Source organism: Schistocerca americana, chromosome 1, assembly GCF_021461395.2.
Source record: "Schistocerca americana isolate TAMUIC-IGC-003095 chromosome 1, iqSchAmer2.1, whole genome shotgun sequence".
Classification (NCBI taxonomy): domain Eukaryota; kingdom Metazoa; phylum Arthropoda; class Insecta; order Orthoptera; family Acrididae; genus Schistocerca; species Schistocerca americana.
This window is the reverse complement of record NC_060119.1, coordinates 1,007,133,055-1,007,160,100: the sequence shown is the minus strand read 5'-3', so window position 1 is coordinate 1,007,160,100 and position 27,046 is coordinate 1,007,133,055. Positions and strand designations below refer to the sequence as shown.

The 27,046-nt window shown below is 43.1% G+C and overlaps 1 protein-coding gene across 1 annotated transcript in view; it reads left to right on the top strand.

Annotated features, from left to right (window-relative positions):
• LOC124595948 (lachesin-like) overlaps positions 1-27,046 on the top strand; it is a 1,154,458-nt gene that overhangs the window by 338,918 nt on the left and 788,494 nt on the right. Inside the window, exon 2 of the mRNA XM_047134873.1 lies at positions 3,662-3,733. Coding sequence (XP_046990829.1) covers positions 3,662-3,733 — 72 coding nt within the window. The remainder of the gene's footprint in view (positions 1-3,661; positions 3,734-27,046) is intronic.

Sequence of the window (27,046 nt, the reverse complement as noted above, 5' to 3'; positions counted from 1 at the left end):
GTGTTGTACCTTATGATTTAAAATTGGTGTACTACTAAATAAAACAATTTCTCGTTTTTTCAAATTTTACTAAACTTCAAAGTAAGCAAAGTGTTCAATCAGAGTAATCTAGATGTGCTCCGTCACAGGAAAGGTTTGGGGGACTCCCAACTTTAACACAGTCGTACCATTACAAATGCAATCAAACTAAACACTGAATCATGCGGGCTCTCTCGTACACATGGTACCATCTGTACACATTCTCGGCGCTAGCAGCGGACAAAACTTTTAAGAAATGGGGTCTCCTTCCATAACTCAAGAAACATCTGATTTGCTATTACTACTTAAAAATGGTTCAAATGGCTCTGAGCACTATGGGACTCAACTTCTGAGATCATTAGTCCCCTAGAACTTAGAACTAGTTAAACCTAACCAACCTAAGGACATCACACAGGATTCGAACCTGCACCCGTAGCGGTCTCACGGTGCCAGACTGCAGCGCCTAGAACCGCACGGCCACTTCGGCCGGCTATTACTACTTAAAGACATACATAACGACAACAGAGAAACCAAACTTAATATTGATTAAAATGGGGGACGGACGAGGAAAGATATCATCATAAACAAACCCCAAACATGGGGTAGGTACAATTATAACGGCGTATTTAATTTAACAAGATGCGAATCCATAATAGAAGGGATCACTAACGAAACGCAATACTGAATACAAATATGATCAAAATAACACTACTAACAAGGATAACACCGTAATAGACGACAAGACAACTTACGAGTAAAACAATGTCAGTCTTATACCGACGAAGTACAGTGCCTCCTATGCAGTGTCACTCAAAACTGAACGACACAATGAGTGGCACACAATATCGCTTAAACGATGTTAAACCACACTCTGGGTACATATCCGACTGCTGCACCAGCACTCAGCAGTGAGGAGGAAAACAGACAAATAGCCTCCACTAGAAGGGCTTCTCAGTGAACAACAACAAACAGACCAAGACTTCACTCTGGCGATCACTGTGTTGGTGGCTATTTTTCCTCTTGCAGTCACAGCCACAAACCATGCTGATATAATCGCTTCACTTCTGGATGCACTCAAATGTGACAAGTATAGTCTGAAACACATCGTACTCAGCCGCAAGAAGGTGGCAGGCAGAGAGCCTGCACTCACTGACTGCAATTCCGTAATATCCTTCCGTATATCGTTCTCAGTACAATGCAGCGAACAAAGGAGGCAAATAGAATGAATTAATTGCCAGTATCTGCTCACAAGTCATCCCGACGCCATACTGCATGTACAGCTGACAGCAAATGACAGAAAGGCGGCCTTCACCCACTAACCGAGGCCCAGCACTGTCGACGTGGGTCAGCAGTCGCACCTCGATGACTCCGTACTTAGGCTGATTGCTCCCCAGCGCACTGCAGCTAACGCTGTGTTGACTTCCTCGCCCGCCAGCAGGCGTACTGTGACTGAGCCGCCGCAGTAGCCGACGCTGCTCCACTTCCCCTCGGCCACAGATAATATTCGCCACTTAGCCTCTTATATCGATGGCAGAGACGATCCTACAACCGGACAGATATCTTACAAACCAACAACTAAGTTATTTGAGACTGACAGTAAGTACAGATTTGCATATTTGCAGTAAGACTGCTGCGCCTAATACACAAAATACACTCTAAGGAAAAAATAATAAAAAATATAGGCTCACCACGAAAGAATTATCCGAATGGGATAGAAATCGGTGGAAATGATGTACATGTACAGACAAACAAATGATCACAATTTCAGAGTTGGATGACTTATTCAAGACAAACAGCTTCACAAATTGAGCAAGTCAATAACGCGTTGGTCCACCTGTGGCCCTTACGCAAGCAGTTATTCGGCTTGGCATTGATTGAAAGAGATATTGGATGTCCTCCTGAAGAGTAGTGCCAATTTCTGTTCAACTGGGGTTTCAGTTCTTAAAAATCCCGAGATGGTTGGAGAGCCCTGCCCATAATGCTCCCAATGCTATAAATTTTTGAGAGATCCGGCAACCATGTTGGCCTAGGTAGGGTTCGGCAAGCACGAAGACGACAGAAGAAACTCTCGGCGTTAGCAGGCGGGAATTATCTTGCTCAAATGTAAGTCCAGGATGGCTTAAAGGGCAAGAAAACAAGGTGTACAATCCAGAATGAGATTTTCACTCTGCAGCGGAGTGTGCGCTGATATGAAACTTCCTGGCAGATTAAAACTGTTTGCCGGACCGAGAATCGAATTCGGGACCTTTGCCTTTCTCGGGCAAGTGCTCTACCAACTGAGCTACGCAAGTACGACTCACGCCCCGTCCCCACAGCTTCACTTCTGCCAGTACCTCGTCTCCTACCTTCCAAACTTTACAGAAGCTCTCCTGCAAAGGTCCCGAGCTCGAGTCTCGGTGCGACACACAGTTTTAATCTGCCAGGAAGTTTCAAGGTGTACAATATCGTCGACGTACAGCTGTGCTGTAACGGTGTCGCGGATAACCAAAGGCGACCTACTTGCAAATGAAATGGTCCCCGAGACCACCACTCCTGGCTATCTGGCCTAAGGCGGACGAAAGTGTGTTTGGTATTCTACCGTTGTCTGTGGCATCTCCAGACACGTCTTCACTGGCTCATTTTGCCTCGGGATTTATCACTGACGACAATTATACTCCTTTCAGTGAGATTTCTTGCCGAAGCCGTGTCTAAAGACGCTCTGGATGGTGATATTCCAGTCGCTCTGTCGCCCCCCTTACGGCCCAACAACCAGGAATGATTATCTGGGGTTCCAATTTTCTTCATAGCAGGATCGGTTTGGTTGTCATCAGCGACACCCTTAAAGCACAGTGGTATGTTGACGATTTTCTTCACTCCGTTTTGTTGAGAATCGTGGCAACCATTCTATGTTTACATTTCACCGAGATAACGTCCGCTCGCTTCTACGGCTTTGTTCGTGCTCGCCGAACCCTATCTTGGCCAGTAAGGTCGTCGAATCTCTCCTCAGTTGAGAAATTTTAAGCATTACGGGCAGGGCTCTCAACCAGTTCGGGATTTCGATGATCCAACGAGCCAGTTGGACAGAATTTGGCCTGATAACCCTTCAGGAAGATATCCAACACTCTCTCAATGTCAAGCCGAGTAGCTGCTTGCACAAGGGCCAGAAGTGGACCAAAGCGTTGTTGGCTTTCTCAATTTGTGAAGCTGTTTCGCTTGAATAAGTCATCCAATTTTCCTAAAATTGTAATCATTTCCTTTTCTGCACATGTACCTCACATCTACTCATTTCCGCCCCATTCGGATAATTCCTTCGTGATGCGTTGTTTTTCTTAGAGTGTAACTGAAACGGAAAACTAGCAAGTTAAATGTGGAACGTTGCAATTTAGCATTCAACTTTTTATCTTTGTAAAAATTCCCTACTGAAGCATGGCCAGCTGACTTATTCATACCATTTCACTAATGAATTCGCAGTACTGGAAGGACCAGTGCACGCATAGCGCCCACTGCGTACGTAGTACTGGTTACAGCTGTCTAACACACACTGAGCTTTGTGGGGTGAATAACGAACGCCCTCGTTCTCAGAAATGCCTGCAACTAGGACCGGTAATCTCCGCCTGCCACAGTGGTTGCAGCAGGAGCCTGACTGAGCCTCGTTGTGTTGCAGGTCGTCGGCCGCGCCTGCCGGCTTTCGTCAGCGAAGTTGGGGTGCCGCGCGCGCTCGCAGAGCTGCAGTTCGGTGAGTGTCGCACATCAGCCAGAGCAGTAACAGCGTAGCCTCGATGATCGAAAACTTGTAAAATATTCATAAGACCAGTTTGTCGGCGGCTTACAGTTATTATCCATCTATTTGGCCAGCACCTCTGAGAAATTACGCCAATACGGCGTAATACCTCCTACTGCCTCGATAAAGGCCTCAGTTTCGCGAGGATGAGTGTGAACAAGATTTTTAGGTCGATTGTATCCAGTAGAGCTAACGAATTTCTGGGATTCTAATTGGTAAGTGTCATCCGCTGTCCCAAACAGTCCAAATCGTTTTCTATAAGATTAAGATCTGGTGAGTCGAGGATGGGGGGAAGGGGGGGGGGAGGAGGAGAGAGAGTCTTGAGTGTCCTTCAAACCAGCCACACAAGCTGTTCTCATACTTTAAGACGAGATTGTCCACAGTATACTCATCATGAATATTTAGAAGTAACGACAATACCGAAAATGTTGAAATAAACTCCCTGTTTCAAGTTACCGGTACCCTTAATGAGTGGGCGCAGGTCGTAGTAAGAAATGACGTACATTCTGTCTCTTCATGTTAGAATCATTTGTTTACTCAGTTTGCCTTCGTATGGACCGGGAGACAATGCTGATAATCTCTGAAATACTCCGGTCCACCCCATGTGCTGGCTTCCCGTAGTAGCAAACGTAGAGCCCCCTGGAATTAGGCGATCACAATTAGCCAGAATATCATACAGAAAAATCCTAGATAACACAGCGCTCCCTATACATTAAGATGTAGCACCTATAAATATATTTAAATCCAGGTCACCTTTATAGAAAACTGGCGAAGAACTGCAAGGATTCGCCTGGAAGACAGCTTGGAAAGTATTATGTGCTGAAAGTGGACATAAGAACCGAAACCTTGGCGGACGATCCCGAAGAGAAGATCGATGGATTCAACCTCCCGAGGAAACTGTGGACCACTTTTCACCATGTCAGGACGCGTGTTGGGAGGTGTAAACAGCTAACGAACACATGCGGCCTTTCGGGCAGTCCTGAATGTGAGTGCGGGGAAATCGAACGGCTATGAGGGTGATCTGAAGGACGTACACAGATTCTCCGGCTCCGCCATAGAGTAGCTAAAGAATATTTGTAATTCTGTATTGTATTAGAAGAACATACGTACAGAATTTTGTAACTCAATTTAAAGCTGCCAGTATAAATTATTTAATGCATTATATGATGAATGAGTTTGTAAATGCCGAATGAGCAAATAAATAACTACTACGAAAAACACCACAAAAGCGTTACAGATCCATTTCTTGCGTGATAGATCCTCCATATACTGCAGCTTAAAGGCTCACTGGACGTAGATGCACTCATAATTCGTATAATTTAAAAAGAGGCGACTTCGCGGTTCGTCAGACCACACTAAATGCTCCCAGGCAGCTACTGTCTAGTTTCTGTATCGCTTGGCCCATGTAAGACGTGCAGCCTTATGTGATGTTGTGAAACGATACCTTTTGCGAGGTACCCGACATCAAACGTCCATTCCATGCAACGTCCTGCTCAATATTCGCTAGGAACTAGTGGAGATAGGTCTGTATTTAGTGACAGCAACAATACCTGTCGGTGGTGAAACTCTCATTGATTAAAAGTGACGGTCGTCTCCGGTAACTGTCGATTGTGACCTTTTTAAGACCACTTGTCGTAAACTGTGATACGTGGTCGTGAGAGGTACATTGGTAGACACATTGGACAGTCCGCTCTAATACAGCAGCTACGAATCGAACATTTTCGGAATGATCAAGGATGCGTCCAAACACGATAAATCCTTTCTGCCATTCTCTTCCACCTCAACGTCGATCCATCTTACTACTCTGGTTCCACGCTGTAGACTGTCACATACACTGTTCACCCAGAACATTATGACCAATGAACTACTATCAACATAAACTCGTCCAGGATATAGCAGTGTCACCTGGCGAGGAATGACTGCTAGTTAGACACACACAGAGTACATGTAGTAACAGCGGGCGTGTTATCCGTGTGTAGAACTGAGAAGGCGCGCGAATTATCTGAGTTTGACAGAGGGCGGATTGTGGTAGCCAGGAGGCTCAGCACGAGCATTTCGGAAATTGCTCGACTTGTCGGGTGTTCGGCGAGAGCTGTGGTGAGTGTCGTCAACATGTGGCGAAACCTGGGTGAACACACTTCCAGACTTCGTCGGGTTGAGCGGCCACCGCTCATTACAGATCTGGACTTCGTAGGCTGGGAAGATTGGTAAAACAGGACAAGCGGCGAACTGTGACGGAACTAACATCAGCCTTCAATTCTGGGCAGCGTACACAGGCAGTGCACCGAAAAGTCCGCAGTCGACGACCTATGCATGTTCCAATGTTGACACCTCGATATCGGCAACTACGACTTAAATGGGCACGAGACCATCACCACTGACACTGGCGCAGCGGCAGAGCTTTGCATGGTATGGTGAATCCATATACCTCCATCATGGCGATGGGAGAACGCCAATCCGCCGTCTTCTAGGGGAACAGCTCTTTGACACCTGTACTGCGGGACGGAGAAAGTTGGCGGTGGCTCCATTATGCTCTGGAGAACATTCACGCGAACATCGATGGGACCAGTGTAGCTCGTTAACGGCACCGTGGCCAAGGAGTATCGTACCCTGGTTGCAAACCACATATACTCCATGACGATCATGTTTCCCGACCGCACTGGCATTTTTCAACAAGATAATGCGCCATGTCACATGGCCAGGAGTGTGACAGAGTGGTTGGAAGAATACAGTGGCGAGTTCCCATTGATGTGCCAGCTCGCCAGATCTCAACCACATCGAACACATCTGAGATGTGATTGAGCTTGGCGTCAGACTTCGTCACCCCCCTCCCCGGAATTTACAGGAATTAGATGACTTGTATGTACAGATGTAGTGTCAACTCACTCCAGCGACCTACCAAGGGCTCATTGTTTCAATGCCGCGATGCGTTGCCGCTATTACTAGTGCCAAAGTTGGACGTACCAGCTAAAGTAGGTGGTCGTAATGCTCTGGCTGATTAGTGTGCACTGCCCATCGTGAAAGTGATTGCTACCATGCCCCGCGGATGTGACGCGGTAAGGAAATTCTATAAATGGTGCTTAGACGATTGAATTATTATTCTTATAACTATGTGGGCTGCATATAGGAAAATCCGCCGGCAAAAGCGACTGACAAACGGTACATTATTATTGCCTGTCCCCTGGGGACGAATATCTCCGAGACAGAGAAGCTAATCTGCTGTTTGCGTGATAGTGTCATGAGCATCTATGCAAAACCGGTAGAAAGGCGATGTTGGACGTCTATGCACCGTCACAGCCCGTTGAGTTCGGAGGCTTGCCCGCTCTGTAATCGATAGTAGGCGACGACTTGGGGCAGATCTGCCGAAAGAGGACGATGCTGATGTAGACACAAATGTTCCCCAGCGCACCGTTCACTGCACGTTGTTGAACACGGAACCCCGCAGCAGACAACCCCTATACGCTTTCCTATGTTGAAATACTGAAATTGTCAGCAAGATCGCACTGGTCAAGGGAACATTGAGACTGGACATTTGATCCGCGGAAACGTGTCGCCTGGTCGGATGAACCACTTTGTTGTTACGCAAGGGTGATTATCGTTCCTGATATGCCGCCATCCATGACTGCTCGAAACATACACCGCGCCACAGATTCAGGGCCCGCATCTCGTGGTCGTGCGGTAGCATTCTCGCTTCCCACGCCCGGGTTCCCGGGTTCGATTCCCGGCGGGGTCAGGGATTTTCTCTGCCTCGTGATGGCTGGGTGTTGTGTGCTGTCCTTAGGTTAGTTAGGTTTAATTAGTTCTAAGTTCTAGGCGACTGATGACCTCAGCAGTTGAGTCGCATAGTGCTCAGAGCCATTTGAACCATTTGAACCACAGATTCAGGCCGAGGGAGAACATTCACTTGGGCTTCCATGCGACCTCCGGTAGTAGTCGAAGGTACCATGATAGCTGTGCACTAAGTGAATATCATTGCGGACCACCTTCATCCCTTCATGCTCGATGTATTACGCAACGACGATTTTTATGATTATTACTGTTATTATTATCCTGTTTTTTTTTGCAAAAATGTGATATTAAATCGCGGTATCAGTGAATGAGGCTCTTGATAATTACAGTAGTGCAATTTGAAATTTTCGCCAAATACACACCAACGGAAAAAAAGTCGCAACATGAAGAAGGAGTTGTTAGACGTGTTTCTACATCTGAAAGTTGACGTCTGTTCAAATTTCATGCCAGCCGCGTAAGAGAGACGCTAGCAGCGCCATTATGGGGATGCAACTCAAGTTTGCTTTAAATGCATGCCCTAGCGGTCGTGAGAGTTAGTTATCTTTGAGACTGGACGTAGTGAGTTGATGTTATTCAAGAATGCCTTTAAGGCGATAAAGACACCGTTACCAGCACCTCACTGAGTTTGAACAACGTCGTGTAATAGGGCTACGAAAAACTGGATATTCCTTCTGCAATACTGCGGAAAGACTTCACATGAAAGTAAGTCACTGTACTCGATTGCTGGTAGCGGAGGTCACGAGAATGTACGGTCGCAAGAAGACGCGACTCTGGACGACTTCGCGGCACTACCGGGAGGAAAGACTATCGAGATCGGAAATAGCTTTGGCACCTCATACTACAACTGCAGCAGCAATATGAGCAGCAGTTAGCACTACAGTGACACAACGACTGCTACAAATCTGTTAATTCGAGGACAGCTCCGAGCCAGACGCCCTGTAGCGAGCATTCCATCAGTATATATTGTGAAATTCACAGTAGCCTGTCGAAATTTCACTTGTGGCCAGAGCTAGGTGGACTGCCGGCGTTGCTATGCTCACTGGAGGAACAGCTAAATCTATTTCTGTTCTACAAATACGTTTCACATCAGTATCCTGAATCTCTGAATCCTGATGTTTTCAGAAACTGTTGCTAGTTATCCTAGGTGCTAACTGTAACTAAGAAATTGCTCCCTTGTGAGCAGGGTGACTGCACAGCCTGTGTATCTACAGTTTTCTCATTTACGAGAACATCTCTAGTGTAAGTCAGAAATTCATCGATTGATGGAAGCATTCTGAGTGACAGTGTAACGGGAAAGAAGGAAAACCATGCCCTCAATGAACAAACTTTTGCGGTGACTTACGGATTACATACAATTAAAACTACATCTACAGCATTATAAGAACTACTCAAAATATCTCTTTAGATGTAATCACGCAGGAACTGTTATTATATTCGAGGTTCTCTTTTTTTTCTCTGTATGCGACAAAGCTGAAGCGTTGAGCTTAAGAAAGAAAAGTTGCAGATTCTCTTTGAGCGGCATAGCTCGCGCCCTTCTCTGTATCGATATGCATCTGTTCTGCGTGCACTGGCAAAGTTAGAATAATACTGTATTCTCGTAGTTTTGAGTAGGAAAATATACACAGAAGTACGAATTCACAATAGTAGAGTGAGAGTCAGGCAATATTCAAGAGAAAGGGTACCGAAACTTCTGCAGTCTGTTCCTTGTTTCCAGCAAGATGAAGTTCACGGCTGCGTAGGTTTCCAGAAGTAAATATTTGCGCTTGCTGCCGTATCGGTACGCACTGAACTGCATTCGAAGTGTCTCCAACCAAATATTTTTAACTTTTTTGTTCTCTGCATAAGAGTGAAGACAGGAGTTTTGAAGAGACAGCTGCAGATGAATGTTGCTATAAACTCAAAGGACTTGCTTTTTCCTTGAGTGTTGCGGAAATCGCCACGTTATCGCGAGAAGCGTCTCAGAATTCACTATAATGAGTAAACTTTTCATATTGTTTTTTCCACCAAAGTAATGAGAACTTGTATTATAGATGATTTAAACACATTTCAGTTTTCAGGAACACGTGTAAATACTGTGTAAGCTTCTACATTTGTCATTGCTCCAGTATAGATGAAGTTGTTCTCTCAGTTTATGACTAGAGAACAAAATTCGACCTTAAGTATAATAGAAAAATATGTACTTGCATTATTTTCTGTGGACGTTACTATTTCAATCGTCTCACCATTTATAACCAAGCGATTTGATCCGATGATAAAAATGACTAAACCTTTTAGAGGATCAGCGCTACATTGTCAGTCCGGCCATGCTGATTGATATTTTTGATAGATTCCTTAAATCACTTCACACGAATTCCGAGACCATTTCTTAAACGCCCGACTTCCTCTGCCACTCCAGTACAATCAGCTCTTCGTCGCTATGTATCTCCATGGTGCCCAAGGCTTTCTTTTTTACAATCTGTAATAGATGGTTCAAATGGTTCTGAGCACTATGGGACTCAACTGCTGTGGTCATAAGTCTCCTAGAACTTAGAACTACTTAAACCTAACTAACCTAAGGACATCACACACATCCATGCCCGAGGCAGGATTCGAACCTGCGACCGTAGCGATCGTGCGGTTCCAGACTGTAGCGCCTTTAACCGCTCGGCCACTCCGGCCGGCTAATCTGTAATAGAAGCTCCTCTGTAGTACATATGTCTAAATACCAAGATAAATATCGACCTTTCACTGTATCAATCCTCATATCTCCCAGGAAAAATAGAATATAACTATTATTTTTGTGCATTGTTACATCTGATAATAAAGTACTATTATTTGCAAAAGAAGAAATGATTATTTCACGGCATTCTCTCATTTGTCGACCGTACACTTTGTCCAGCAATCTTCATTTTCAGTTTTTCACTCCAGATGAAAATTTAATTTTGATGAAAGTTGTAAGCGGTCTGTGTTTTGTTTAAACCCTGAGTGCGCATAATAATGACTACATAAAATTTCCCTGACTAGTATGCCCTTTATATCTGTGAATATCGACGCATGAGAGTATCATTTTAACGTGATGTAACTTCATTTCACGGATAAGTTAACACAGCTACCGCTTACTGTGCGCAACGGTTAATCAAGGGGCTTCAGAGAAGATTTAAACACCCTTTTCAGTTTCCTATCAATGAGACGATAACCTGACTTACGAAATGTTTAGAATGCTCCATCTTGTGCACGAAGCATGTCCACTGAATATGCTTGGCTGACAAAGAGACTGAAAATCCTGAATAACGGAATAGCACTGAGCGGAACTTGGTAAATCAGTCGCTGCTCACAAGGGCTCGACGAAGACTTGCTTTCTGGACCCTGAAAGAACCGTACGAAAAATACTGCTACTAATCTTACGCCGAATGAATGAGTGCAGTCTGCGCAAAACAATCCTCACTGAATAAATACTATTGCTGAAAGCAAATGATCGTGATAGGAGCTCCACTATCGTATAAGCCCATGACTACATTGCTTGTTATAAGAATCGTTATACAAATGCTCTCAATTTGATGATGAGTAGGAGCGTGAGTAATTCCGGAAAAAACTATGTATCAATAATTGTTTCAATTAAAAATAGCTCATATCACATGGAAGAACATTATCAGAAATACAAGAACCACTTGGCGTCTGTAGCACTGTATAAGGGAGACTCCACTTGTGAAAACAACTATAATACTAGTAATAGGTAGATGAATGAAGAACGGATTTATGTTCTTCGCCCACAATTCAAAGGCATAAAATAGCGAAAACAATATGTGCCCTACGCTATCGAAACTGGGTGCCCCGCAGTAGAAGTCATTTCGAAAGTATCACCCATAATGGCTCAGCACAGATGTGAATACTTTGCATCAATATAGCACGCCAAACTGCCCATCGCAGTGTGTTGTCTTACTACCCATTGCTTATGGCAAGGGAATGCTCGATTCAATTCTCATTGTAACATTTCACATACAAACCCAAGCTGCCACCGCCAGATAATCCCTGTCTCTGTACATGCATCAGACCAGCCACGCCTTAGAACAGAGTGGATGACAACCTTTGTTCCCTCTTCAGACACTAACCATAGTACTCAGCAGTAACAGCGTCGTTTTCCTACTGGCCGAGCCGTACCATTCACTAAAGAGCGTCATAGAGACTACCTGTGACAAACGAGGATGGACTGTCTACACTACAGATACCGGTCAGTGGACACAGATTACTACAGCAAAACTACTCACGAGTTAGCAGACGCAGGAAACATGAGAAAATGGAAACTGATAAATTTTACAGATAACTTTCAAAGTATACAAAATTACCGATTATGGATGAAAATCTATTCTGTTCAAATCAAATTTCCAAGGTAGAGAATATGAACCAATCGCTCGAGAAGTATGAATAGGGTGAGGAGCAAATTCGAATCCCGGTGAATGCTCTTTGGCCAATGGTCCCGCTGACAAGTGGGCCGGGACGTCGCCCTTATGAAAGAGCACTTCTTTGTTGTGGGCACATTTTGGAAGTTTCCAGTCAACTCCATTTCAGATTATAAAATTAATTAAGTAGAATAAGCTTAAGTTACAATTATTTCAATGGCTGCACCCCGAGTAATCCAATAACTCTGCGTTCGCTGTTTTGATTATTACTTACTTGGATTCGTAGAGTATGGATCCAGCTTTTATACATGGTCACGTATCTATGTATAAAACAACCTAATGATGACACTTAAAGACTGCCAGTGTCTTGCGCTGAAATCTTTGTTTGCATTCGTTTTTGACCTAAAGTAAGAATCCTTGATACCCAGTACGTACTCCACTTTTTGTTTTCCTGTTTTTTAGGTAGGTTGCAGTGTAAGCAGTTACAGGACATGTCCAAGTATAATTTATGTGGTGTACTTTTCTCTATGATCCATCAATGTTCAAATGTGTGTGAAATCTTATAGGACTTAATTGCTAAGGTCATCAGTCCCTAAGCTTACACACTAGTTAACATAAATATTCCTAAGGACAAACACACACACGCATGCCCGAGGCACGACTCGAACCTCCGCCGGGACCAGCCGCACAGTCCATGACTGCAGCGCCCAAGACCGCTCGGCTAATCCTGCGCGGCTACGATCCATCATTATCATTCAGATACTTTTTCAGTGTTACTTGTGTGATGTTCCCAATGCCGACGAACAACCTGCGGTGGTTTCTGTATGCCCATCCTTTTAGCAGGACGTCGTTGACAGTTGATGGATGGAGTGCTGACACATTATCTGCGAATCCAGTAATGCTGGCAACTGATGGGTTATGATGGGGATCGTATCAGCCTGTACCGCATGAAAACAGCCTGAAAATGACGCAATGAAGCGTCGAAACTGGTAGCGTGAAAATAAAATGAAATCATAAGGACGGCTGTAGGAGTTTTTATTTTTTGTTACGAATGCGTTAGTTTCGTCCAACGCGATTACCATGTGCACATCTGCCCAATCCTTCAAATGAAAATATTTAATAACGGCAGGAAACTCTGTATCACCTCCTTCTACGGTAATAATCGCGCGAACAACATCATGTGACTGCCAGTTTCAACCTCTCAAGCAAAACGTTACGAGAATATAGCTTACGAATACTGACATCGTTTGTTAATATTTCCCACTCATTCGGGGATATTTTACTAAATTCTTAGTTTGCATAATTTGAATCAAATTAATGAAATACAGAGACCTTTTTTTAAAAAAAATTGTTAAGTATTTGATAACAGAGACGTTTATACGATTATAGAAGAAAAGGAAGAGTAGCGTGGCATTGTTTGAGAGGCTCGAGAGTTGAGTTCAGCGACGGACCGCGGATGTTTGAGACGGATTCTGGATGACGCGCGGGTCGTTACCCACAACTCTTCGAGCCAGCACTCTCACCTTCCCAGCTGGCGCAGCACTAGCGGATTTCCGCGAAGGGTCACTCTCAGAAAATCCATAGGTTTTCTTGTGGATTTCACGTGATGGAAAGATTTAAATGCATCGAGTATGGGGAAACAATGGCCCCACGACCACATCGAGAGAACTTTTACACGGTTTTGCCGCGAAAGGCCTCTTTCAGGGAATTAATCCATGAACACAAACGAACAAGAATGTAAAAAAAAATTAAAAAAATATAAAAAACTAGAGCGTAGTGAGAGGTGGCTGATACTTTTCAAGACGATATTCAAATTGTGGACCGAAGTGTAACAAAAACTAAGTAACAAAATTTGAGATGTAGCTCCAGAAAAAAGCTCTGACAGGAGCGGCAAGGTGGAAGACGAATGCACCTGCATTATGGTGAGTGCCAATAAAAAGAACTTTGCGCCATTTTTGTTTTAATAAATATATGAGTACACCCTAAGGCGTACGAATCACCGGCGACTACCACGATTATCTTCCTACTGTTGTCACTATACTTTCGGTGAGACTCAATCGCAAGTCCTGCAGTCCGATGTCTGTAGCTTCTGGTCTGTCGAGTGTGTACCACAGTCCTGGGACCGCGTATAAATAATGAAAATCTGCCCCTCTATCGCACACACGATGTGGCCCGTCCGATGGGCAGACCTGAGAGACGGTTTATAGAAAGGAAACCTATCAAGTGGATAACAGAAGTTGTCCCTTTTGTTGAGGGCAATATTGTCGTTGAGTTAGACTGTGCTATTTACTGATTACAGTACTTACATCAGATCAGGAGTTCTTCCGCCTTCTCAGGTTGCCTGAATATGATATTGACTGGTTATAAAGCAGCAGGAGAATCTTGCGAAGTCTGGAGCTGGTTCGTGGAATTACTGAAGACTGCAATCCGATTAGTGTTCGTAATTCCGGACGATCAGTTTTCATTAGAACTTATGCGATACAAGGAAGCCTGGCAGCAGCGCAGGTATTCTCAATATAATTATATAATCGATTCAACGTTCAGAATACTCGGCAACCATACTGCACTAAGGATGGAAGAATAATCGTTTGATGACTGTATTTAGTGTACTGCAACTCATTTCAGATGCAAAATAATGTGAGAAAACAGTAAGAAATATCCCTGTGGTTATTTTGCTGCAATTTTTATGGCCAAATGTGGCAGATTAATAAAATATGCAGTCGTAACGCGTCGTCAGATGTGAATTCCAACGAAAAAGTGATACCGGTTTCAGCCAGGCTAAAGGGAAGCCTGAAATATTCTGGGAGAATACCCAAACAACGCAGTGTATTGCTAAGAAATGGTGGAATGAAAAAGTCCAGTAGGTATGTATTAGAGAAAGAAGCGTACCAGTTATATGACGATGCCGACTGTTTAGCGACGCGAAGTGTAGCGTAGTTGTGGCGCTAGTAATGTGCAACAAATTACTTCGCTCCTTCGCTAATACTCCGGCCTACCTTGAATCTCTTCTATTACAGAGTATGCCAACATCTGATCACGCAAACGTACCTAACAGCTCAATTGCTCAAAAACGATACCCAGCTGATTATTTTTCTGAAATAACTGTACCTGGTGAAGCCAGTAACGTATATAAGATTACTGCACTGCTCTTTAGAACTACGCACAAGTAAGAGTTACAAGAATCTGGAGTTCCTTTCACTACCTGATTTCTTATCGTATTGCTATCAGCCCGCATGTTTTTTTTTAGCATAGTTGGCGTAAATCTTAATATCCATTCGGGTATTATAACAAAATATCTAGGGACGTTGTCAACCAACACACATCCTGTAGTAACCAAAAACATTGTGTCAAGATATGAGAATATTAGTCATGGAGGAAAATCTGCATCGAAATCTACGTCCATATTGAGCAAATCACAGTGAAGTGAATGGTAGAGGGTACTTTCCGTTGTAAGACTTTCTCAGTTTCCTCCGTTCCATTTGAGTACACAACGTGGGAAGAATGACTACTTAAATGTGTGTGTGTACGTGCTGTAATTAGCGTAATCTTGCTTCTGCAGGTCCTGTGGGTGCGATACGTTGGAGCCTGTCATCTCTTCCTATATTACTTATTTCAAAATAGATCTTGAAACTTCGTAAGTCGACTTTGCGGAGATAGATGTCTATCTTAAAGTGCCTTTCTAGTTCAGACATTTCAGCATTCCTCTAACTTTCTCTCGTGAGTCAAAAAGGCCTGTGACCACTTGTGCTGCCTTTCTTTGTATACGCTGAATATCTCCTTTTGGTCCTATAGCAGTAATCAGAAAAGTATCGATCTACCTAATTTCCTTTGCATGTGTTCTTCACTTACATTGTTGTTGCTACATGCATGTCTTTAGTGCATAAGGATATGTGCGTTATTTAAAGATTGATTTGCTTTGTGCAAAGCAGTGCAATAAATAAATTGAAATTAGTTGCCTTAATTCTTGTCGTTATTCGCTTGCATCATCAAAAATATTTACTGATTATTAGTACTGTTAGCAATGCTCAGCAAATTAACAGCACGGCATGAAGACAGATAATGATGGGATGAAAGGCAACTAGGAAGACAGTCATCTTGTTACTTCGCAACGACTGGCTGAATTTAAACGTGGGTTATCTAGCAGCGTCGACTGCGATGTAGCAACTTCTTTTTTGTTGTTACCTGATGAACAAAGCTCTCGCATGAGAGCACTTTGGTCAGATTAACCTCTCATACAACATCGACCAGACCGATTCATTTTCGAGAGTTCTCTGGAAGCCGTCGCGGTCACTCGTGGTTGCCCGAAGTGCTGGTCACGTCCGCTTTTCCTGGATGCCGGGCTGCTGGTATTTCTGCTAGTTCGGCGTAGACTGCAGTGTTTGTGGCTGCCTGCGGTCGAGTTCCATTTTTAAATTGGATTCATCACAAAGCATGATAAATGTACTATACCACTGTCCAATTACATTCATTAAATTATGTAAATTTATTTTTTAACGGCAGTGGTAACTGTTGTATCGTACATGTCAAAAGGCTCGTCTAACGGATCTTTCTTTTTCTTGTCTTTTTTTCTCTTTTTTTTCCATCAAAGCCTTAACGTATACAGTGTGATACCGCAAATATTTCCAAAGTTTAAGGTGCCATAACTCTGCTTCCACAAAGTCGTCACTATATATCATATAGTCCATTTCATGGTAGTCTAACTCCAGGTATAACAGAATCACCTTTTTGTAGTAAATTATCAAGTGACTTTTGTATTATAATATTTAGAAAGTAAGATTCATCTGTTTTGTATAGAAAACCATTTACCACATTATGCGGCATCCGACTTATACGAGTCGAGTCCTGCTTATGGCACGTCCATGTTTGACGCAGCTCAGAGAGTCTCATTACAAATCCACAATAGATGAGAAAAGTTTAATTTAAAACTTGGCTCGATCGAGACACCAGTAGCAAGGTAAGGGACATAATTCTTCAGCATGATTCGGCAGTTAATTTCTGTCAGTTCTGCACTTGCTTCTACCAGAGCCTCGAAAAAAAAAAAGTTGAATGTCACTAGTGAATATAGCGAATGGATTTTTGTATACGAAATTGAGAAATAAATGTTGTACGTTGAAACTAATTAAAATGAGTTTAATTTCAAGATGAGTACATATACTGTAAAATTACATCAGAAAAAAAGGAAATTTTTTTGTCGCAGGCTGACACTAACTAGGGAGCCACTGCCACAAACAACGTAGAGTGTGGATAGGAAGATCTTGGATGGCCGAAAACACAACACACAGCGTACAATACGACTGCAAGGAGAGTGAGCTGTGATTGGTCCGACGAGCAAAGCCAGAATCATTTTAAATAACAACAAATAATACCGTTGCCACACTCTGTGAGTATGCCCATATCGCTGTAGTGGTGGGGTAGAAGCGAAATCACGAGGGAAAGTGTTCTTAAACGCTTACATAAAATCCCATCTGTGACATTAAATGTTCTAGATGCCCAGAGACTATTGCGAAAGACGTTTGTAGTCTGTGGTGCAAGAGATTCCTTCGATATCATCGTGGGTGCTGCAACGGTTCAGTGTTTAAGATTCTTGTGGGTCGTCAGAACCTAACGATGGTCTTCGTTTTGAAACTTACCCCGAAGAAAAGGATCCATTCGTGTTGAAACAGGATTAGAAGCAGTCTAACAATGGTTTCATGTCTTGTGCAGCGACTAGGAAATGGGTGAGCGCTTTGTTAGTTACAAGTAATTAGTGAGACGGACATCCATCATGCTGGAGCCACATGCTCAAATGTTACTTTCTCCAAGAGAGACGAGAACAGTTCGCTAAGAAATGGTGATTACCTTGTAATCAATAAGATTCGAACTGCATTATCCATAAGGAAATAGAATGTCTTTATTCTTTTGGAATCTGAAAAACGTTTTTTTCATAGTAACCTGCAGTCGATTTGCCTAAACCATACAGACAAAACAGAAACATACATTTCCTCAGTGTCCGTTTTACACAAGTATCGCTCTTTTCTCATTACCCGACGTGACGTATTTCATTTTTAGCGTATGTATTCACGAACATACGAATAAGAACACCAATCGTCTTGATAAAAAAAAAGATAAACAAAAAAAGGGATAAATCCCAAAATATATATACTGTAGTTTCTGAGAGGCTACTAATCGGAAATCAGGGAGTGAAAGGTGGTTTAGCTCCTCTCTTTAAGATCCGTCAGAATAGGTGCGATTTATCATGTCTCTGTAACAAATACACCTACACTACTGGCCATTAAAATTGATACACCACGAAGATGACGTGCTACAGACGCCAAATTTAACCGATAGGAAGAAGATGCTGTGATAGGCAGATGATTAGGTTTTCAGAGCATTCACACAAGGTTGGCGCCGGCGACGACACCTACAACGTACTGACATGAGGAAAGTTTCCAACCGATTTTTCATACATAAACAGCAGTTGACGGCCGTTGCCGGGTGAAACGTTGTTGTGATGCCTCGTGTAAGGAGGAGAAATGCGTACCATCACGTTTCCGACTTTGATAGAGGGCGCCTATCACGATTGCGGTTTGTAGGATCGCGACATTGCTGCTCGCGTTGGTCGAGATCCAATGACTGTTAGCAGAATATGGAATCGGTGGGTTCAGGAGGGTAATACGGGACGCCGTGTTGGATCCCAACGGCCTCGTATCACTAGCAGTCGAGATGACAGGCATCTTATCCGCATGGCAGTAACGGATCGTGCAGCCACGTCTCGATCCCTGAGTCAACAGATGGGGACGTTTGAAAGACAACAACCATCTGCACGAACAGTTCGGCGACGTTTGCAGCAGCATGGACTATCAATTCGGAGACCATGGCTTTGGTTACCCTTGACGCTGCATCACACACAGGAACGCCTGCGGTGGTGTACTCAACGACGAACCTGGGTGCACGAATGGCAAAACGTCATTTTTTCGGATGAATCTAGGGTCTGTTTACAGCATCATGATGGTCGCATCCGTGTTTGGCGACATCGTGGTGAACGCACATTGGAAGCGTGTATCCGTCGTCGCCATACTGGCGTATCACCCGGCGTGATGGTATGGGGTGCCATTGGTTACACGTCTCGGTCATCTCTTGTTCGCACTGACGGCACTTCGAACAGATGACGTTACATTTCTGACGTGTTACGACCCGTGGCTCTACCCTTCATTCGATCCCTGCGAAACCCTACTTTTCAGCAGGATAATGCACAGCCGCATGTTGCAGGTCCTGTACGGGCCTTCCTGGATACAGAAAATGTTCGACTGATGCCATGGCTAGCACATTCTCCAGATCTCTCACCAATTGAAAACGTCTGGTCAATGGATGCCGAGCAACTGGTACGTCACGATACGCGAGTCACTACTCTTGATGAACGGTGGTATCATGTTGAAGCTGCATGGACAGCTGTACCTGTACACGCCATCCAAGTCCTGTTTGACTCAATGCCCAGGCGTATCAAGGCCGTTTTTACGGCCAGAGGTGGTTGTTCTGGGTACTGATTTCTCAGGATCTATGCACCCAAATTGTGTGAAAATGTAATCACATGTCAGTTCTAGTATAATATATTTGTCCAATGAATATCCGTTTATCATCTGCATTTCTTCTTGGTGTAGCAATTTTAATGGCCAGTGGTGTATTAATTGGCATTAATATGAGACGGACACATCCTTAGCCTTTATGACGGCGTGAACACTGCTGCGGACACTAATGAGGTGTCTGAATGTCTGCGCAGGAATGACAGCCATTCTCTCTCAGTGAGCTAAACCAGAGAAGGTAGTGATGTTGGACGCTTGGTACTGGACAAAATTCGACTTTCCGGCTCATCCCAAAGGTGTCTCACTGTTTTCAATTCGGTACTCTGGGGAGGCTAGTCAATTTCAGGATTTTTATTTTCCAGAGGCTATTGTCCCACAGATGCTGTTTACGAAAGGGTATATTCTCGTGCTGATAGAATCATAGGCTGCAAACTGTTCCTCTACTGTAGGCAGTACACAGTGTTCATTTCTTCCAAAATTTAGCATTTTCTTAAGCGCAGTAAGAGGAACATACCCTAAACACCATCACACCGTAACATCAACTGCTCCGTACCTCCCTGTTAGAACTACACGTGACGGCAATTACGTTCCCCAAGTATTCACAAACCCAAATCCCTGGTTGGGGTTTTCACAGGGAATAGCTTGAGCCATCACACCAAATCGCTCGTTTCCAGTCGTTTAGTGCTCATTGACGTTGCTCTTTACACCATTTCAAGCGGCAGTATTGTAGTCTAAGCAATGTGCTGCGAATAAATAGAAAGAAAGATCCTTTATCATTTAGCTACAATATAGCAGGTCAGCAACTGGAAGCAGTTAATTCCATAAATTACCTGAGAGTAGGCATTAGGAGTGATTTAAAATGGAATGACCATATAAAATTAATCGGCGGTAAAGCAGATGCCAGACTCAGATTCATTGGATGAATCCTAAGGAAATGCAATCCGAAAACAAAGGAAGTAGGTTACAGTACGCTTGTTCGCCCACTGCTTGAATACTGCTCAGCAGTGTGGGATCCGTACCAGATAGGGTTGTTAGAAGAGATAGAGAAGATCCATCGGGGAGCAGCGCGTTTCGTTACACGATCCTTTAGTAATCGCGAAAGCGTTACGGAGATGATAGATAAACTCCAGTGGAAAACTCTGCAAGAGCGACGCTCAGTAGCTCGGTTACGGACTTATGTAGAAGTTTCGAGAACATACCTTCACCGAAGAGTCAAGCAGTATATTGCTCCCACCTAAGTATATCTCGCGAAGAGACCATGAGGATAAAATCAGAGAGATTAGAGCCCACACAGAGGCATACCGACAATCTTTCTTTCCACGAACAATACGAGACTGGAATAGAAGGGAGAACCTATGAACTCAAGGTACCCTCCGCCACACACCGTCAGGTGGCTTGCGGAGTATGGATGTAGATGTAGATGTAGATTTGGCTAGAGCACTGTATCCTATTCTTTACAGTTCTCTGCACACAGTTTTTGTGCTAGCGCGACTGCTATTAGTACTTTGGAAACCACGCGCGATTTCTTCCCACAGACTTCATGTAATTTTTTGCAACCAATCTCTGCAATGATATACTGTCCCTGTCTGTCAGTACATGAGGCCTATCTGGTCTTAGTTTTGCTGTGGCTGTTCCTAAGTCTTTCCGCTTCACGGTCATATCACCAACAGTCGAGCTGGGTGGCTTTAGAAGATCTGAAATGTCCCTGACGCTTTTTCTAGTCAAATGGCTCTGAGCACTATGGGTCTCAACATCTGAGGTCATTAGTCCCCTAGAACTTAGAACTACTTAAACCTAACTAACCTAACGACAGCACACAAATCCATGCCCGAGGAAGGATTCGAACCTGCGACCGTAGCGGTCGCGCGGTTCCAGACTGAAGCGCCTAGAACCGCTCGGCCACAACGGCCGGCTTTTTTTTCTAGTCAGGTGACATGAGTGGTCCATTGAACTGACCACTTCCGAAACCATTGAGATGTCCTGATCTCCCCGCTCTGCCATTGCTGCTTCTCGCTTCCTTTTATAATGGCGGTTCCGCCTCTCATGAAATGTAATGATTAATACTGCACTACATAGGGGTGTTGGCATCCTTTCAATCAGACAGTGTATACGTCTTTTAGCGGTACTTTTCTTGCAGCTCATCTGGATGAAAATAATACTAGGGCGTCATAAACGGTTCCGGGAATATTTGAGGCGAACAGCTATTTTAGCGAACATACGAGAAAAGTTTCTCAGTCTGGTTGAGAAACATCTGTTTTCTTTAACACGAAAGTGAACTGCGATTCATAAAGATCTACAGAATGTTGCATCGAGACTACTGCAACCTCAGTGGAATGAAAACACTCATTAGCTACAATTTTCGTTAGATCTGTAAATAAGTGTAAACCAGAGATTTTCAAATCTGACGAATAGGGTGAATGTTCCAGCAATTCGTACTTCAAACGCATCAGTTTTCTGTTAAATTTAATTAAATGTCCTACGATATACTTGACTGCGATATCCCAAGAGGTGGGTTCAGCCGCCTTGTCGGAGTGGATGTTCTCCCTTCGGGACACTTGCTTCTTTCCTTGCACATATAAGAGACTTATGTAATAGGTGTACTTTTGGAGTGTGGGTGAGTGTAATGGATGCGTGCATAATGCAGAGTCATGTTTGTACTCGATGATGATGATGATGATGATGATGAGAGGAAGGAGAGAGTGAAACCCTGTGCCAGGGCATATAGCCTACTGCTCTCGAGTAGCACAAAGGAGGCCGTCGGACTTAACGTCCCTTTCCGACGGACGGATCACCGTCAACAGTGTCACGTGCCATCACTTCATGAGACACTGCAGAGAGGTATGGACCTGTGCAGAGGCCGGTGATCAGAAACTTTACTGCGCCACCTCTTCTCCCCTTGCCGTCCAAATACTGGCAGAGAAAATTTAATCTCGCACCAGGATTCGAACCGGCTCACCTCCGAATCGAGCGCCGCCTCACAGGCGCGCGTCAGCCGCCTCGGCTACAGAGTCGGGTAACTTTCCCATCGGCAAACACACACGCGTGCTGACATATGAACTTGATGACATTTTCTTTTATATAGTGCAGGCAGCTTCTGAAGTATTTTTATCCACTTTGTACAAGAAAAGATTTACGTAGTTTTCCTCATTTAACGTTTTAACAGTCACAAACTAGGCCTAAGTAATAAGAAGAGGCCTTTTCAATCAAAGAATACACTAAGTCTTCCTCCACACGAAATAGCCTTCACTTATTGCTCTGACTTTCTGTCTTGCTAATGACATTCAAATTTACGTCAGTAGATTTTATTTAGGCATTTTGTAAAAATTTCGATATTGCACTTGCTTTTATCCAGCAAGCAACAAATGCGGAAATCTAGCGCACAAACCTTCCTCACTGATGTTTCTGCTGATAAGTATTTTGCTCTAGTTCGTATATTCCAAATTGCGGATACTCCAGTCCAGTTATGTGAACTCTCTGTAAGCTTCCACTTGTAGTTTTTGGATCTCCTCCTAGATACATACATGTGCGACTGGATTCAGCCAAAGTTTCATATAGAGGGAAATGAGTAAGCAGACCCCTTCCGAACCTACACCTACTTTGGATGTAGCAGTAAAACGCGCAAAAGACAAACAAATGTGCTTAACACAACTACTTAAGAAAGCGATATAAGCAAGTACATCAAGTTATTTAATTTGTTGCACAACTTTTACCAGCAAGAGAGGTATGGAAATTGATTGATGCCAACGCCGAGTACGTTTCTTATTATCTTCACAGAACAGCATAAGCAACAAAAAATTATCTTGCTTGTCAAATTGTTACAATAGCTCTTATAAACAATCAGGCGACCTCTTCATTATTTGTTGAGCGTTTGGGATCGTCAACAGGCCACTCTTTGGGAAAATTCACAGACGGGTTATTAGGTCTGTCACTGTCCGGTGAGGACGCTCAGGAAGCTGTGGATTTAAACACGACATTTTCTCGGTGAGAAAAGGAAAGACATGAACCCGCTAATAGAGATTAAAGAGCTTAGGAAATCATATAGACTCCTCGCTCTGTCTGCAAGTGGGACTGGAAAAATAAAGGACCATTGACTTATTACGCCGGGAAAGCCTACGTAATCAATAAAAGACCAGTTTGACGCGAAGATATATTGTCGATGTGTGAACAATAGTTTTTAGACTTCTCTAACTCTGTGATTGAGCTTTTTCATCCAACCACTGAAAAAATTTACAGAAACTGAACACATTCTTTTGGCAAGTATACGAAAAAATTGGGATTTTCTAGTATCGTTTAATTACGGGATTTAAGGGACTGGTATTCTGCGAGGAATCTAAATATTATTCACTATGGCGTAACGAATGCGGTGAAAGTCTTAACTCTGCTCTTACTCTGACGCAAGTATTGTTATTTCCGACTGCATTCTGTCCGCAAGTGGAATGAGAAGAACATTTAATGGGATGCTGTTTATTACAACATACATCAAAAGCAATCAGACGTATGTCACGTCATACGGTCAACATTTTTTCGAAAAATTCATCTACATTTATGCCTTGCTAGTAGGTGAGCAATGTGTATCGGTGGGTTCTCAGTATACCACTATCAATTTTCTGTTTCCCCATTCCATTCGGGAATGATAAACAGGATGGACGATTGGCAACAGTTATTACACAAGTTGTGTATGGAAGTAATATTTCTCTTGACACGTCTTGGAACGTCTGCTGCGAAACCGTCTTGCTCACTAAACATGCCTCTGAAACATTGCGGAGGTCTTAACTGGACTCACTTTGTGAAATGTGCTGGGCTATGAACAGCAATAAAAAATTAGTTTTTGGAGGGTCCTGAAGGCAGAATTCTTAATAGATTAATTAGCTATCCGTTGGACTCTATCACTGAAATTTTGTAACATTTTCTATCCTGAAAATACATTTACGTGGTAGATCAGCTTCCGGTTTTTAAGGACTGTCTCATTCCACTGATTGACGGTGTTATCAGATAATGTAGCAAGTCCTGCAGATTAGAGAACTGTCTTTTAGAAACGTAATTTGGGGTATACACAAACAGCTGAACACACAGTTTGTAGTTGTTAATCACTTTGCTCGTGGCAGGATCATCGCGAAACAACAGAGGCGCGTTGCGTCGATTATCGCTTTTGCGAGCGCATTTGTTATGATGTGGATTAACTCGTGAAACGTAGCGTTGCCTCACCCCCGTCACATCGTTCATTAAAAAAAAAAAAAACGAAAAAACAAAAACAGTCAAAGCAATGATATTATCACAGCTGATGGAGCACGTCAATAAGTTTTTAAATTATACGTGAACAATGATAAAGTGCGACCAAAAAAACAGTAAATGTCCGTAATTGTGTCATAAACACGTCCGGAAGGTTTTAAATGTAACTGCGAGAGATCAAACTGCCAGTGATTACGTAAAAGTAGGTACAGTTTAACAGACGAGTTTTCAGTACGACGAATATTTGCTTGGCTTTTGTATGTGGATCAAAAACGTGCGATATATATTTGCTTTGAAGTGATTAATAAGTTACTTATTGATTGGTTGTCTTGAACTCTAAGTAAAGCTATTAATGATTGTAAATTACGGAATTAGCGTACTGTTTAAACATTCATATGAAAAATATAAAAAAATTACTTGGGAAACAATATTACGGCAATAAAAAACTATAATAATACGTAATCCAAATAGTTCACGGCATCTGATGCACACATACACACCAGAGAGAATACGTTTCAAATGCATTGTTAGAGCCGCTTGGTTTGAGACGCCATGTCACGGACTGCGTGGCCCATCCCGCCGGAGGTTCGAGTCCTCCATAGGGCATAGGTGTTAGTTTAAGTAGTGTGTACGTCTAGGGACCGATGACCTCAACAGTTTGGTCCCTTAGGAATTGGTCGAGCGGTTCTAGGCGCTTCAGTCCGGAACCTCGCGACTGCTACGGTCGTAGGTTCGAATCCTGCCTCGGGCATGGATGTGTGTGATGTCCTTAGGTTAGTTACGTTTAAGGAGTTCTAAGTTCTAGGGGACTGATGATCTCAGATGTTAAGTGGTGGTGGTGGTTAGTGTTTAACGTCCCGTCGACAACGAGGTCATTAGAGACGGAGCGCAAGCTCGGGTTAGGGAAGGATTGGGAAGGAAATCGGCCGTGCCCTTTCAAAGGAACCATCCCGGCATTTGCCTGAAACGATTTTAGGGAAATCACGGAAAACCTAAATCAGGATGGCCGGAGACGGGATTGAACCGTCGTCCTCCCGAATGCGAGTCCAGTGTCAGATGTTAAGTCCCATAGTGCTCAGAGTCATTTGAACCATTTGAACCCTAGGATTTCACACACATTTGAACATTTGTTTGCGTTGTTAGAACGAGCCGAAAGGGAAGCCATTAGATCCGAGTTTTTAACTATTGTCTCATGTGTGTAACGAATGCTTCATGTTTTTTCAGGCTTTATTGTGTTGTCTTAAGGAAGCTGAAAACTAGTTCACCTCCTTCGCTGTTTTCAGTTCGACAGTTTATATATTTATGAAGTTAGAATGACAATATAGTCTTGTTACTAAGGCAATGTTGCGTTAATTGGGACTGACACTGTCCTGTTGAAATACTTTACCGGAGGCTGGGTGAGGATTTAATCTGTTCCTCCTCCATGCGTTTAAGAAACTGAATTAAATTACGGCACTACTATAAGAGGATATAAATCGCAACAGGTCATTTTTCAGTATGCAAGAAAAGCGTATTACACATCATATTAAGATGTAATGATAATATGTCTGCAGCAGCTTTCTTTCCTGGTATAAGCAGTTCATTACAGTCTCTCTTTATTTACTGCAGATGAATGTTCTCTGATAGTGAGGAGGAATATTTTTTTATGGTTGATACTATTTGTTTCAGACCCACAATGCTCAAGGGAATTAAGTGATTTTATCCGCCTGGAAACACTGCACATGCTTGAGAGGCTGCAGAACTACTGCCGGGACGAGAAATGTTTATCTTCTGTTTTAAAAGAATTAATTTATTGTACTAAATCTCGGAGACCAGTAATTTCAAAATGACAACTTGCTGAAATCTCTCGTACTTTAAACAATGCGTTCGTTTACTGCCATTACCAAACCATGACACTTTCAATATGGATTTAAGTAAACTCAGCAATAAGAAAATACTCAAAATATTAAAGTTAACTTTATAACAAATAAAAAAGTACCAAACATTCAAACGTTTCATAAATTTTAAAAATCCTTGAGTTAAAAAAGATAATCAAAATTTATCTGCATATTTAAATCATTTGAAATTCAACCAACGAAATGGGAAGCAGGCCCATTCCTTTGGCAGCATTTGGTAATCGGGTGCCTTATTTTCAACAGAGCCCCCGTTTGCCTGGTAACGTTGACTCTAGATTTGGTGTTCGGCTCGTATCACTTATATGTGCCACCTCTATGGCTTCCAGCTTGACCCTACATCAGTTTTATTAATATAACACCAGAAAACAATAATATCTCCTGCAGCACAACAAGTGTTAAGCTCTTACAATAACAGGCAAT